Raw genomic sequence first — 15,314 nt, 5'->3', positions numbered from 1 at the left:
GGTAGAGCTGTGAATATATTTTAAAGAGGACATGTGTGTTAAATTTTGTTGTTATTACTAAAAATGGTAAAAAGATGGCTAAATACCATGATGGGAATTCACTCGGTAAGTGGCCACAGTTTTGTGTAGTGAAATTAGGACTTTGTAAAATCTGTAATACCTCCCAGATTTAACAAAGGAAGGAAGTAATTTTAGGAATTTTTTGGCTTGTCCTGTGTAGTCAGATTAGGTAAACCTGTGTCTTCAGTTAAATTCAATTCCTAGGGAAGAAGACAGGGCCATTGTTGAAAACATTGAATCCTGCTGTGTGTGCGAGGCCACAAAAATGCCTTTTCAAAATGATCCCTTTTATTTCCTCCTGCCTCCTTGTTTCTCACTGTGAGAAACGGTCTGTTGCACTTTATCCAGACCACACTCGAAGGAAACAATGGTTCTGTTAAATTGTAAAGTAAGCACAAGGAACTCTGACATTTTTAATCCAATAGCAAAGTGTGCCCTTTCCCTGTATAACCCTTGCTGTGCACTGAGTCAAAGTGAAAAGGTTTGTTCTGTATGTAGGTCTTCTCTAGAGATGTGCAATAAATGTTATTTCATAAGTTTTATTTCAGAATTTTGGGCATAATTTGTAATAGCTGTTTTCTTATAAGTTGGAATTTGCCATGGAATCAGAAGAGCACTGATATTGTTATTTATTATCTGATTTCTTCTGTACTTTGAAGTTACAGCAGGTGATGCACTTTCTCATACTTGAATGAGCAATCCTGCGTTGCTGTAGATTTACCTTTTGCGGTTTCTAATAGGGAATAAATCCCTATAAAAACAATTCTTGAAGAAAGGCAATTAAAAAAAAGTTATACCTAAGACTACCTGAATTTTTAGGTGTATTTTTTGTAATATCGGTCAGAAACTGTTTTAATAATTCCTTTGGGGATGACTGAGGTAGTGAGCAACTTGATTATTTTTTTCATTTTGTTTTTGTACAAGATGCAGATAGAAATGTAGAACACATCAGCTGTGAGTATTGCTACTAGAAAGTCATGCTTTCGGTTATTTCTACTTGTACAAGCTGCCATTTCTTATGCTAAGTACTTGAGTAGGAGTATCTTTGAAAACTTCAGTTATTTTAGGAAATTCAATTGGGCAGATAATGTGTGTTTGGTTTGTAGTACCAATTTAAACGGTTTAATTTTGAAACTTTTGCTCTTCCAAGCTTTGCAGCATGAGTTTGAACATCAGCAGGCAATCCGTGTGGTGTTAAGGATATGCTTTTCTTCCTTCCATTTAAAAAGTAATTAAAAGTCAGACGAGTGGCATCTCTCTGAAAAATGAGTTTTCATACACCCATTCAAACCTTGACAGTGAGTCAAATTAATTCTGTAATGCGCATCATGGGAAGGAAGCCAGTGGGAGCACTAGAATACCCTTCTCTTTAGAGCAGGGTTTGAACCCCAGTCTTGTAAATCTTGCTGTTTCTGTGCTGTTACCCCATAGCTGGGACATTCCTGGCCAAAATTTGGGTTCACTTCTCAAGTCCACAGGCTTGAGGCCACTATTTTTTGTTACCATATTTAGTTACTGTAAAGTGGTTCTTCTCATCTAAAAGCAACTCAACAACTACGCTTAACTTGAATTTTCTGAAGGCAATTCTTGTGGTCTTAAAATCGTAATTCCTGTATGTATGGCATATACAGGGGTGACTTACTGATTGTTTTCTCATGTGCAGTGTGTCTTCTGTAGAAATCAAATAGGCTACGTGGGGTTTTTTGTGTTTCTCCCCTAGTTTTTCTTCTGATTCTGTTGGTGTTTGGTGTGAAGCTTACAAAAGGTTGAAGCAGCCTTGTAGCTTTATCACAAGAAGTTTGCTTTTCTGTGGCTAGTTGGTGACAGTTCCTTATTTCAAATCGTTGGTGAACTGTTAATGAAGCTATTTGGGTTGCAGAAACAGTAGCTGCTGACCACTGTGATCAGTTAGGCGCTTACAGCTTAATCTCTCCGGGGAATGTTTTTGCTGCACTGTTTGTGTAAACTTTGAAGATGGAAGAGTAGCTAGATTGGTCTGACATACAGACTGTCTTCTACACAAGATAAATGTGAACAAATTAAATACTTTAATTCTAAACACACGGTAAAAATAATTGTACTCTCTCTTGGTTTTGGGTGTCTTAAAAAGGCTAGCTTGTGGTCCTGTTTGTATTGATAATAAACTCTAAAGTAGAGATACCATCTTAAGAGAAAGTGAAGATACTTGCTTACAGTCAGAGGCAAGCCTCCACCTTTGCTTTCAAGCCAAGGTTTTGCACAGCTCTGCATAGGCCTTCCATCAGGCTGTGTGCTGTGCTACCTCTTCTTCCTTCTCTCCTGTGCAAAGTGGCAATCTGACTTACTCTTCCCTTTCTTGGGCTTCCTCAAATCACCGAGTTCTCCTCTGCCTGGAGGGACATTTCTCCCATTAAATATCTTCTCTGAAAGCTCTTCTGATGAACCTTCTATAGCGTACTCTGCAAGGGCTCCTCGATGTTCTGTTTGCTCCATAGCAAAGGGCTCCTGGCAGGTCAGTCCTGCTTGATCATAGGAGCCTCACTGAGGAGCTACTGAGGGTGATTTGTGTCAATCCTGAACACCTCATGACTCAAAGAGCAGGCTTTCTTCAATGTCATAGACTTCCTCCTTAACTTGCATCGTGTAAATGTCCTAAGCGCGAGAGATGCCACCAGCCGATACTCTGGGGCTCACTCCTGTGCTGGTATCTTGCTGTGCCCTCCAAACTCTGGACACCCATCTTGTTCTTGAGATAGTATCTCTTGCCTGTCTCTAGTTTAATTCTGCCCCACAGCAGTTTTTTGCAAGTGGTGGTTTCTCCAAACTGTTGTGTGATCTTGGTCAGTCAGACCCACAGTGTGCCAACCTTTCCATGAGCTATCTTGAAGATGCTTTCAGTAAGCTGTGCAACTGTATTGTTGTTGTACTAATTAAAATAGTCATTGCCATTTGGAAACCTGAACTGCTCTTTCATGCTTAAAAAAAATAACAAAAGAAAAAACACCACAGATTCAATAACCACATCAAACTGTCTATAGAATGCTCCTGTAAACATTTTCTAAAAACTGTGATCATCACCGGAAATAGCAACTTGCAAGATTCAGTTAATATTGTCAATATTAACTGAAAACTCAACCTACAAAAACTAGCAGCTTTCAGCAAGGCGCTGGGGCTGCAGTATACAATGGTGCTGTCGGATACACACTGTATTTTTTTTTTTTCCTGAGCACAGTATTACAATTGTTCTTAGTAACGTAGGGAAGATGAATCTAAGTGTTCTTCTTGCATATAACAGGTGCAGTCCAGATATCCTGTGTGAATTTACTTTAACGCAGAAAGGAAATCACACCACTAATACCTAACCTAGAACTATACAGAATGTGCTTACAGTGTACTCTGGAGGAAGATTCTGTCTTGAAATAAATATTTGCAGAACTGATCCTCTGCAGGGTTGATACCAGTCCAAAACAAATTCCTTGTTGGCCAGCATTCATCAAATGGAAATGGACTTTACCTAACCAACAAATAGAAAATTTATCAGTGCATCTTTCTACCATAAAATAACAACTGAAGAGCCCAATCCCCATGCATGTGCATCATAGAGTACAGTAGACTTTATTCATCATTCCAAATGCCCTTGTGGAAATTCAGCGCTAAGCTAAAAAACTCACTGTGTATTAGAATAAAACTGAACAAGTAACTGGTAAAGGACAGACATTCTTGGTTACTGGTAGAAGGGTACTTCTCACAGATCCAGAGCTTGCTTTCTGACCTGCCAGCCCTGGTCTTCAAATGAAACCAGTGAAATACTTAAAAGGCTCTGGGAGGTAACATTCATAACCTTACTGAACAATAAAAAGGAGGTACTGTTGCTGTGTTACCGTGTACTGCCAAACATCGCCATTACCTCATTTTTCTGTCCATCATCCCTGATTGGCTTGAATGATCTTAATTCATCTGAGGTCAAGTCTTTATGTATTTGTGTTTAAAATAGCCCTTCCCCCAACAGGCTTGCAAGCAGCTTTTTGGCTTTGTAATTTTTCACATACTGCACAGGGTGAGAAGGATGCTCTGGTAAGGACCAGCAAAACTGGAAACATTCGCTCTCTTGGTGTTCTTGCATGTAGAAAATTGGTTTATGACTCTTTGGGGTCACTTAGTCCTTTTTCTGAAGAGAGGTTTCTGATAGCTCTGCCTAGTTATTGCTCGTAAATGTCCTGGTTTATCAGTTAGTGGCCAATTTCTTGTCCCCGAATGAATCTACAGTGAATTGAAGTTGCAGATCTGCTGTCAAGAAGCAAGCCCACATTAGCCCTGACAGAAAGCACGTTGATGTCAATAGTGATAAAGGCATCGCTTTGTCTGTGCAGCAATCTGGATATCTGTTCAAGAAGACAAGCAAAATGTTTGCCTAAAATTTCCAAGAGGACTGCTCAGCTGCTGCTGGAGCTAGCTGCCTTGTCTTTGCTTCTGTTGCCACTTTGATGTAGCCCTGGCTTTATAAAAGTTCCATTGATCTACCTCTCATTTTCTTTATTTTCATCTCGTAGCCTACAAAACAGATTTACTCAAAAAAATAAAGCTTACGAAATACGCTCTTTTGTTTGACGTAATTTTCTGGGTAACAGAGTAAGCTACATGAAACTGATACTATAAAGTTTACTCTGTCCTTTTTCCGTCAGTAACAACCTTCAGTGTCACTGAAGTGTCTTCATATCTGGTTGCTGAACACCTCGTACTCCTCCCTTTAGCCAGTTATCACAGTGACAGCTCTTCTTTGAATGGGGAGATAGAATGAGTGTTTGCTGATTCCTGTTTCTTCAATTAGTCAACAGTTTAAAACAAACCAACAAAAAAAGAGCAACAGCTTGACATCTGTGCTATCTTCTACTTGTTCTGCTGGAATAATCAAAGTGAGAGTTTCAATTAGGGAACACTATTTTGCATGTGATTTGTGATTAAATTAATATAGGCAGGTATATTGCTTAAGGGGAAAACTAAAACTGACATTTGGATTATATAAGCTTTCAACTTCAGGACTGCATTGTTCGGATATATTATTGAAACTTTGTGTAATGCTTAAGTAGTTTTGTAGTCTTCTGTTTGCTTTATATGCTAGTATTTGCTTTTAGTTCAGTTAAGGCTGTTGGAAGTAATTACAGTGAAACCTGTGCTAGTTTGAATGAAAAAGAGCTGAAGGTAAATCCAAGCCAGGAAGGCTGTACCACTATGCAGAGACATATGGGATTTTTAGATGTACAGTCCTCTTCCTTCAATGAGTATTTGTATACGCCGTTGTCCAGTTCCATCTGTAACTGAGAAGTCGTCTGGACTGGTGGAGGCTGAGCTGCCTTGCAGCACTGTGCTCATAAGCAATGCTTTTGACCCTCTCCAGCTGCCTTATAAACTAGCTCTTCCTGACAGGAGATGACCTGGCTTTTGTTGGATTTTTCCTGCTGCTTCACAGCTTGAATGCACCAATGCAGACGACCTGTTAATAAGGTCACTCATTCTAAGGAAGTTTTGGCTAATAAATAACATGTTCCTGAGATGTGCCTATGGCACGGATCACCTAAGTTTGCAGCAGGAAGTCTTTGCCTTTCTGCTCTTGGCTTCTTATAGTTTCCATAGCCTCAAGTTAAAGATCTGAATCCTTTATCTTCAACATGCTTGCTGGCCTGAGCGTAACCCAATGGAAAAATCACAAACAAATCTTGAATAAGAACTGCAGGCAGCATGTTGGACACAATGGCAAGGATAAAGCTTGTTTGGGCAGTGTGGGGAGCTCTCCCAGGACTGCTCTGGGGCACTGCAGCGAAGGTGCAGAGAAGTGTTTGCTTCAGGTGGTGGCAGGTATGCATTTTTTGTCCCTTGAATTCTTCATCATAAATGCACAGCTGTATTTACACTTCAAGTACAAACTGAAACAAAGCCTTTCACGTGTGTGGAGGTGGTAAGAGGCATCAAACCATCTGTGACACGTTAGAAATATTGCTTACAGCAGTGTGCTGCTGGGAGGCTCTCTGCTGCCTTCATCATAGAAGCAATACAAGAAGCTCAGAAGAATTGGAACTAAACCTCAGGCAACTTCAGGATTTCCAGTACAGTGTCTTTTTACCTTCAAAGGTACCTGTTGGTAGTTTTGAGCCATCCTATGAATGGTTGCTTGAAGCATGGGGTTGGCTGTTGGAAAATCATGCTATATAAATGGTATTGTTTGTTGTGGTTCAGTGGTTTTCATATCAAGTTTGTTCAGTTTTCAGTTAACTGAGGTAGTTCTCAGCCTTCCAAGCTTGGCTTGCCTTTTCAGAATCAAACTGTGTTCTTGGCTCAAGAAATTTCTTTGCAGATTAAAGTTCAAAAGGCTAAGTCTTGGTCCAGTGCGATTTTTCTTACTCTCTGATACAGCTTCAAACAGTTACACATGTTGTTCCATGGGTGATCTTGCAATTGGAATTGAAGAGATCTGCCCATCAGCAAACATACTTCTATTCAAATTTATGCTATTTTTCTTTTAGACCAGCAATAGCAAAGAGTAAAACAAAACAGAAGTATATAAATTTTACCAGTCGAGTAAATCAAATTTCTTTGTTTTGGGTTTTTTTCCAAATAAAATTGCGTGGTTTAGACAGTTCTCAGATCAGACCTTTACTCCAGTCCACTGCTTTCTCAGAAATAGGCAGTTGGAAGCTTTATTATGGTAGCAAGCATGAATAATAAAAAACAAACCAAACAGGAGTGAAGGATTATGTGAGAGATATGGAAGACTTGCTAACTGAATGCTCTCTAAGGAGAGAAGACACAGGACGTCTGTGAAGAGTTACCTTCGTCAGGTGGTGGTGTAGAGGCTTAGAGAAGAGAAGCAATTTCAGGACTGTGATTGAATCCAGAGGCTTTCAGGATCTTAAAATGTGCCTTGCCTAAGTTAATTTATGCCATGACTTAAAATGTCCTGTTCAGAACTGGGCCTAAAAGAACGCTGATTACTTAATGCTGACACTTGCAAGCTTAGTAGAAATTTCAAGTGAAAAATTATTTTGTATGTCCTGTTAATGATCTTGCAAAATCAGAATAATTTTCTTTTCCTTTCTCTTGTTGATTTGCAGCTGCTGTTGGCTTTCTGACAGTTTCCAGTGTCATTACCATGTCAGCCCCTTTCTTTCTGGGTAAAGTTATTGACATTATTTATACAAATCCCAGTGAAGACTTCACTGACAGCCTGACCAGCCTGTGTGCCTTGCTGAGTGGAATTTTCTTATGTGGTGCTGCTGCTAACGCTACTCGTGTCTACCTCATGCAGACCGCAGGTAAAAACAGAAGCAAGAAGTGCTACTGAGATTCATCTTTTTTCACAGGCTCAGGATATCTAATGATCTGAAATAAATTCTTGGCACTGGCTGAGAGATCCTGTTGGAATCAGTAGCTTTTTTTATCAGATCAAAGGTAAACTAATAATGAAAAGATAAATATGCTGGAATAATTGTTCATTTTTATTTACTGTTATGTGACATCTTAAAGCTCACTACCTTTGGTATGTTAAAGCTCTCTAACGTGGCTTGTTCAGTGCTGCCCAGTCCTGTGATTTTTATATTGTCAGTGTCTGTGTAGTCTTGTGTGCCATGTTTGACTGACTTCTGTTTCTGACAGGACAAAGAATTGTGAAACGTTTGAGAACAACCATGTTTTCCTCTATTCTGAAGCAAGAAACAGCTTTCTTTGACAAGACCAGAACCGGAGAGCTGATAAACCGCTTATCTTCAGATACAGCCCTCTTGGGCCGTTCAGTGACTGAAAACCTTTCAGATGGGCTCAGGGCAGGAGCACAGGCATCTGTGGGGATTGGAATGATGGTACTGTGGTCTCTTCCCTGCTTATCACTGCTTGTAGTTTCAAGTTTGTTTCGGTTCTGTTAGGTAGCGCGTGAACATGATTCTGTCCAGAAAGTGTTTCGTGTTCTTGGGTGGAACGAGCATATCTCACTGGTTATCCATGTAGTGCATTGCAACAGGTGATGTTTCTTTAGACGCTTGATGTTTACTCAAAAGCCAAAATATGGAGAGTGAGGGCTTGAAATGCACTGCTGTTGCTGCCTGAATTTTTCAAGCAAAATATAGTAAGGAAATAGCTTAACTCTATTCTTACTGAAGATATTAAAATCAGTGATAATGCTCCCATGGTTGTAGGTAAAATAGGGTGTGAAGGGCCTGATATAAACGTAATTGAAGTTGGTTGATTCTGGTTAAGGCCTAGGTGAGCAAAGGCAGCACTGAATATCAAATTACTCCTGAGAATTTTTTACAAGTGTTAGTTTTTCTGCTTTAGTCTGTCAGTAAAGAATATATTTAGATAGGAAGCATGTTAATGAAGGCTTCAGTGCAGTACATCAGTTAATATTTCTTGGTGGTCAGTTGGTTTAAATGAAAATCTGACTTCTCTAGATGTTTTTTTGTGGCATTAAATTTTTTTCGCTTATCTGAGAAAAGAAATGTTGGTGTCAGTTATCTTAAATGAAAGTGTGGTAATTTCTGCTGTCTATGTGGAGTTAAAAACAGAGAGCAAAAAGTCTCTTCCTAAAAATAAGCTTCCAAGATTGATGTTCTTAGAAACTGTTAAGCGTTTCCACTATGAAGCTTTAAGGTTTTAATATTTTGTCACTGATAACAATTACGACTTTCTGTATTTATCTAAGCAAATAGGTTTTATCTTACCATAGATTAATTGGAATGACTTTATATACGGCATTCTGCTCAAAAATGTTGCCATGATGCAGTGTTAAAAGGTGGACTATAAAAGCTTGCCCAGAAAGAAGAGATCATTATGAAATAACTATAAAGCCTATCAATTAAGTCAATTTTAAATTTTTCTGGAGATTTTTCTATTTTCAATATTCATGTTAGATCTCATGTCAATAAATCTTATGAAAAGAGCCTGTTTAGGAACATTGATGATGATTGTTACGAGTGGTAAGGTTTTGCAACAGTAAATTAAATCCATTATTCCAGGTTTTGAGCATTTGCGGGTGCTAGGGAGCACTGGTAACTCCATATGTTCCTCGGTTACCGATAAGTAGTGTACAATATTTCTCTACTTAAACTTTCTGTATTACACCATCTGCTTAAAAGTTGTGGAAGCACTTCAGAAACTATATAATAGCTTATGTCTTTCGGCATCCCCAAGAGACCTCCTGGTAGGCCTGTTCGCTGGCAGGTTAAGATACTTGGCTAAGACTCACACCACGAACCAGTGAGAAAGCTAGAAATGAAATCCAGACCCATTTGCTTATAATCCTTTGTTCTAACCATGGGGTACATTCCCTATATGCTGTGGAGGAACGGATATTTTGCCTGAAGGAAATAAAACTTGATAAATGAAAGCATGACAGCACTAAATTATAATCCTCCTAGTTTTAGAAAGCTCTACTGAAGGAAGTTGCACTTCAGTATTCCAGTGGGTTATAACCCACTGAATGCTAACCCCTGACATGTACCTTTTTCTTCTAGTTTTTTGTGTCACCTAGCCTTGCTGCATTTGTTCTGAGCGTTGTGCCACCCTTGGCTGTCCTGGCTGTGATTTACGGAAGATACTTGCGAAAACTTACTAAAATGACCCAAGATTCTCTTGCAGAAGCAACACAGGTGATCTTTCAACTGATGCTTTCTAGTTAACTTCAAAGTTGCTCTAGTGTATTTAGGTTGATATCTCTGAAGTACAGATCTGAAGATAATTGTACTGTTCATTGCCCCAAGCCATGCTGAGCCTGTAATTTTGCACCTGAACAGTATGAAAGGTAAACTTTGGTAACACTTACAGATCTCAAAACCAACCGTGCTTTGTAAAGAGCTGTTCATAACAATTACAATGTGGAGGAATCCTTGACGTTTGACCTTATTGTCAGCTCTTTAATGCTTATGAGGGTTGACATTTTTTAAACTTTTCTGGGCATCTTGGCACATACCCAGATATTTGGGAGAAAAGTAGAGAAAGCTGTTGTTTCTAAAGAGGCTGTTGTAGAGGGGCCTTCCCTGTGTTTGACTGCGCTGAAATATTGCAAAGCACTGTCAGAGAAATAGTAGTGACAGTGACCTTTTTCTCACTGGCTGAGGGTGGGGAAACATCATTAAAATGCATAGAAATATAATTAGGAAAGATCTAGTTAAAATAGCCACAGTTGTCAGCTGTTGTAAACTTGGGATGTCCTCTGTAGGACTTCTGCAAATTGGCTGTGCAGAAGGAAGATTAGCCCTCTTCTGTTTATCTCCCTCATCCTGCGTTGAGGGGAAGCCCCTGCCTTTGTAAACCAGGTGCGGGACTTCACATGAGCAAGCAAGTTTAGTGTTCCACTCAAATTTTCAGGTTGAATGGGGGATGGAAGAAGGAGAATTACATTTTTATAGCATATTTTCACTCACAAAAGGGAGCCTTGTTTTTTGCAAGACCGTCACAGTGTCTATTAACAACTTAGTCAAATTGGTTACAATTGAGGTAATTTTAGAATTAATTCTTTCCTGTTTAGAAGTTAAAATAAAACACTGAGTTGAAATGGGACATTAGTAGTCAACCTAAATTAATCCCCAGTATTGCTTTGATCAAATAAGTGGAATTGTTTCAGGAAATAACTTTGGCTTTCTTGCACGATTTAGTGTAGAATAGAATATTCTTTATTTTTCCCCTTCCCATGCTGTTAGTGCAAGTTATTGTGAATAGTAGTTTTCTTATGTGTGTTGTTCACACCAAATTAAGGGGTTTTTTTAACCCTACTTTTATATTTTTCTTTCCCTGCTAACACTTAAGTCAAGACAATCTTGAAGTTCTTTTTAAACTGCCTGGGCATGCAATTTACTTTTAACTTAATAGACTTCAGAAAAAAAAAATAGGGGGGTAGGGAAGGAGGGCATGAGAAATTTTCCGGTGGTATCCAAAGGAATGTATTTGGAGATTAGTGTAGTGATATTGGTTTAACTTTCAAATGTTCCGTAATATTAACTTCCCAAATTGTGTGTCGGTGTGTATTCGTTCTGTTCTTTGCTTTAATGTAGTTAGCTGAAGAGCGTATTGGAAACATAAGAACAGTTCGAGCTTTTGGGCAAGAAGTGGCTGAAATGGAGAAGTATACAAATAAAGTCGATTATGTGCTACAGCTGGCTAAAAAAGAGGCACTAGCTCGGGCAGGCTTCTTTGGAGCAGTAAGTGTATTTTGATGAAATTAAACCAATCGTTTTATGCCAAGTGTCAATTATTTTAAAATTCATGAGGATACTTATAAATGTGCAAATAAATGATTTGAGTGTAAACTGAACCTATATGAAATGGTGGGAAGGAACTTAAATCAGTCTAAATTGCTGTGAAACTGCACATCAAGATACAGTGGTGTGGTAAAGCCAGTTTGCGTCTCTCTTTCTGCCCCACACCCCATAGCTTGGTGTTATTTATCTGAGCCCGTACCTCCTGTTCAGGGAACTAAACCAGTGGAAACCTTCCCCCACCCTTAGCATTTTACAGGGTTGGCTTCCTGATGAGATGAGCATCAATGCAAAGGAAGCTGGGGAGTGCGCAGGTGGGGGAGGGAGAGTGGGATTGCATTTTTCCGTAACAGCTTGCAGTCAGTTTGCTTAATAATATTCTAAAACTGCAATATAACTGCAGACTATCTAATCTTCTCCTTTAATGATGGTTGAGAATAATGTTTGGTGTTCCTTTCCATCTTGGGGAATGAGGTAAAAAACACCAAAAAAAGAGTTGCTTGTTTTTTGAACACTGTTTTGGATAGTGCAGTGCAGCACCACTGGATGTCTGGCAAGCTGTTGGCTTGGTTTGCTTTAGACTGTGTTTTGTTCACGTTTAACTCAGGCCTTTAAATCTAGGTACCCGTAATATGGTAATTCTTTTATTAGAAGGAAAATTCTGAAACAACATTTTAGGGGATGAAGTTGAAGATATATGTGACAAAATCTGCCTTTTCCTCTTCTTCTTTTCCCTTAGACTGGCCTTTCTGGAAACTTAATTGTCCTCTCAGTCTTATACAAAGGAGGATTACTAATGGGCAGTGCCTACATGACAGTTGGTGAACTCTCATCTTTCCTAATGTATGCTTTCTGGGTTGGAATAAGCATTGGAGGTATGGAATAAGAAATTAGATTCTCTTTACTTAAAAGCTTTACAGTCAGTACAGAGGTGGGAGGGAGGAGCTCTTAAAAGATCTAGTTTTCTTAAAAAGTCTCTTCCAAATGATCTTCCCAAGAAATCATACATAAATTTTTTTCTAAAGAGTTAATGAAAATAAGAATTCGTAACTTAAGGTTAATATAAGCGTTCCACTTTCCCAAAGGAATACAGAGGTTATTTGTAAAATGTGTGTATGTGCCCGATACATATTACTTCAATTTTCTTTGGGTCTAAATTAAGATACTTGGTACATTGTGTAAAGAAATAATACTGGTATTGTGTTTTTTACAAAATATATGAATTTGTGTTAAAGATTCTCTATTTAGAAAGGCATGTAGAATTTAGCTGTAATTCAGTATAGAGTGTCTTGAGCTGGAAAAGTAAACAAAGTGCCAGCAGAATACTACACTCTGGTGCTAACCTTTGGTTTTTCCTTACTGACTGACTCCTCCTTGAGGCTCAGACTCTGTAATCTACTGGCCCAGAAACAAACTGTTCATCTTTTTGACAGAGCAGTCTTCACTACTGCACACAGGCAAAAATGAAGATAAGGTGCTTTGAAGTTCGACAGCTGATTGGAGGGCTTCCTCTTTAAAACGAGTCTGTTACTTCTGATAGACCAGCAGGGCAATGCAGCTCATCTGTACTCGTGTAAGACTAAGCCCGATGTTGTGGGAACTGCAAAGATGTGCTGGAGGGCAAAATTCACAAAACCTGCTTCCCTGGATATCAAAATTGCAGTGGCACCCATTCCAATTACCAAAACCCTTTCTTTTCTGTTTAAATCATTCAAGTTTGGTCAACAGACAGACACCTGGCACTTCGAAAACGTGGGACAAATTAATGTTAAATAAATAAAAAATAAGGTTAGAAACACTGATAAAATGTCATTGAATTAATTTTTGTTTGTGATTGAAAACATCTTAAATTCTACTTAAGGTTATTTACTATGTTCTACTTAAGATATATTACTATATTGAAGAATATAGTTCTGCACAGAGCTCATTCTCATGGGGACTCTGAAGTAAAGGTGTCTTGCCACGAGAGGCCTGCCTTCCTTGACGCCTACAAAGCATATAAATCTTCAAAGTGCTAAGTCTGCTCAGTACAAACCATCATTAATACACACAGGAGTTCGTGCAATGAACTGTGAAGTTCACTGCATAATTTGAGACTTTGCCTCTCTTTGTTGTAACAGTTTGGTCTATTTTCTACCAAATAGTGAAGACAGGATATGAAAATTCAAAACATTTTCTAATTAGTATTTGCTGTCCATATTATATAATTTTTTTTTATGAGTGGTTGTGAACTTGCAAACCTCAGTATCTCAGTTTCAAAGCACACTGTGAGGCTCATGCCTTCTCCCCCGTGCCCTGCTCTAGAATGTAGATGCTTTGGCTTTTTTTCCAAGCAGACAGCTTCTCACCATGACTAGTGCCTTGTGTTGCAAGCTTTCAGCTAGTCCTCAGCCTGAGCATGATGAAATGCCCTGTCTACACTTACAGACTCATGACCTTGTGCTGGGCTTGTAGCTCTGCAAGAATAAACCAGCAAACCTATTTTAATATACCTTGGGTTTTCTACCTTCCTGAAATTACTCTTAACACTATATGCATTTTAAGGTGGAAGTGGTTTATTCTGTATGTTTATTCTGTTGGAATTCAGAGATCTTGAAATTGGTTACTCTATTTTGAAAGGCACACAAAAAATGAAGAAATAAGACATATTTATGCCTCACCCAGTTTTTGGTTCTAGGTTGGTTTCTGTGTTTGTTTCAGCTGGAAAGCCCTTCAGCCAGGCCAGCTCCAAGATGATTCACACAGCTGCTAAGAGATGCGACCCAGTACTCTTAGCTCTTGCTTTCTCCAGTAACGTTTCAGGCACGCCGACTTGGGAGACATATTTCTTTATATTGTCCATTCTCCACATAGCTTCTCAAGCGTTAGTTCAGCCTTAGGGTTTGTGCCCTCCCCCCCGTGGCTGACTCAGCCAGGCTCTCCTATGGTAGTATAAACCTATCTGACAAAGAGGGGTGTTCAGAGTGCTCCGTTGTACTGAACGATTTTGAAAATATAGGTAGTTCTATATGCAAGGCTATTTCTCTAAAGTTGGATGCTGTTTTTCCTGACAGATGAATGAAAAAGAGTTGCTTTGCTTTTGAGTATACACAAGCTTACATTTATTAACTTTTTCTATTTTTTTGCTTCAGAATGATTTGTTCTACAGATATAAATAAGAGTGGTCAATAGGGTTATTGGTAGCTCTGAAGTGAGACTAGGTCGGATTTAATCAGCATGTCTGATAGTGTTGTGGAGTAAAAGATCCCCTACATGTCTGATGCTTCAGTGCTGGTGAAGAAAAGTATAATGCAAATTTAATGTCTCCTATGTCTTCCCTTCCATATGGATGCATAACACTGGTCTGCTTTTTGTTTAGGTCTAAGTTCCTTTTATTCCGAATTAATGAAAGGACTAGGTGCTGGTGGACGTCTATGGGAGCTTATTGAAAGGAAGCCCCAACTTCCATTTAACGGTGGGTCCTTGGTCTCTTATTGTTCACAGGTTGATTTTTCTCTTATGGGTCACCAGTTCCTCAGAAAGAGGTGTGTAATTCTTAAAGGTAGCACCACCTTACATTCTTTTGCAAAAAACTAGATACCGTGGTAATTCCTCTGACTTTTCCTAACTCTGAAAAGGTGGTGATAATTTCCTTTAATCAGAAGTTTTAGAAGCTGAAAATTTGGTGGGTTCATTCTCCTTTAATTACGTCACAATATTTAATAATATTTAAATACAGTAAATAAAAATATATTGCCAGCAACACCTTATTTACAGCTTTATTGTTTGGAAGCTAGACAACGCCCTCCAGTGTTGAGTATATTTTGTATAAACAGCATTTGCCTCTCTCCATCAAAGTAGTTCAATGAGCTGCTTGTAGAAGATACTTTCTGTGTGAATTGCTGTTTTATTTGATTAGCTGCATCCCACTACGCAAAAGTCATACATGAATTTCCACCAGCTTTGTAGGTTGTTAAGAAATGCAGTATAGCAGAGTCCAGGTGAGCTGTCAGCACTGTAGTTTCCCGCTAAGTTTTGTACAGTCCTCTAATTTAG

At 38.9% G+C, this 15,314-nt stretch overlaps 1 protein-coding gene across 3 annotated transcripts in view; it reads left to right on the top strand.

The window, feature by feature from the left end:
- The window catches only part of ABCB10 (ATP binding cassette subfamily B member 10), a 28,488-nt gene that overhangs the window by 3,504 nt on the left and 9,670 nt on the right, over positions 1–15,314 (top strand). Inside the window, exons 1-7 of one of the 3 annotated variants that reach the window (XM_075089512.1) lie at positions 2,086–5,892; positions 7,146–7,346; positions 7,687–7,889; positions 9,540–9,674; positions 11,076–11,222; positions 12,019–12,154; positions 14,638–14,733. In XM_075089512.1, coding sequence (XP_074945613.1) covers positions 5,706–5,892; positions 7,146–7,346; positions 7,687–7,889; positions 9,540–9,674; positions 11,076–11,222; positions 12,019–12,154; positions 14,638–14,733 — 1,105 coding nt within the window. In that variant the 5' untranslated portion in view covers positions 2,086–5,705. Of the gene's footprint in view, positions 1–2,085; positions 6,166–7,145; positions 7,347–7,686; positions 7,890–9,539; positions 9,675–11,075; positions 11,223–12,018; positions 12,155–14,637; positions 14,734–15,314 lie in introns of those variants that run through there. The other 2 variants (XM_075089513.1, XM_075089511.1) reach the window with 2 other exon arrangements.

The sequence above is a fragment of the Phalacrocorax aristotelis genome, chromosome 3 (assembly GCF_949628215.1).
Source record: "Phalacrocorax aristotelis chromosome 3, bGulAri2.1, whole genome shotgun sequence".
NCBI lineage: Eukaryota > Metazoa > Chordata > Aves > Suliformes > Phalacrocoracidae > Phalacrocorax > Phalacrocorax aristotelis.
This window is presented reverse-complemented; position numbering and strand designations above follow the sequence as displayed.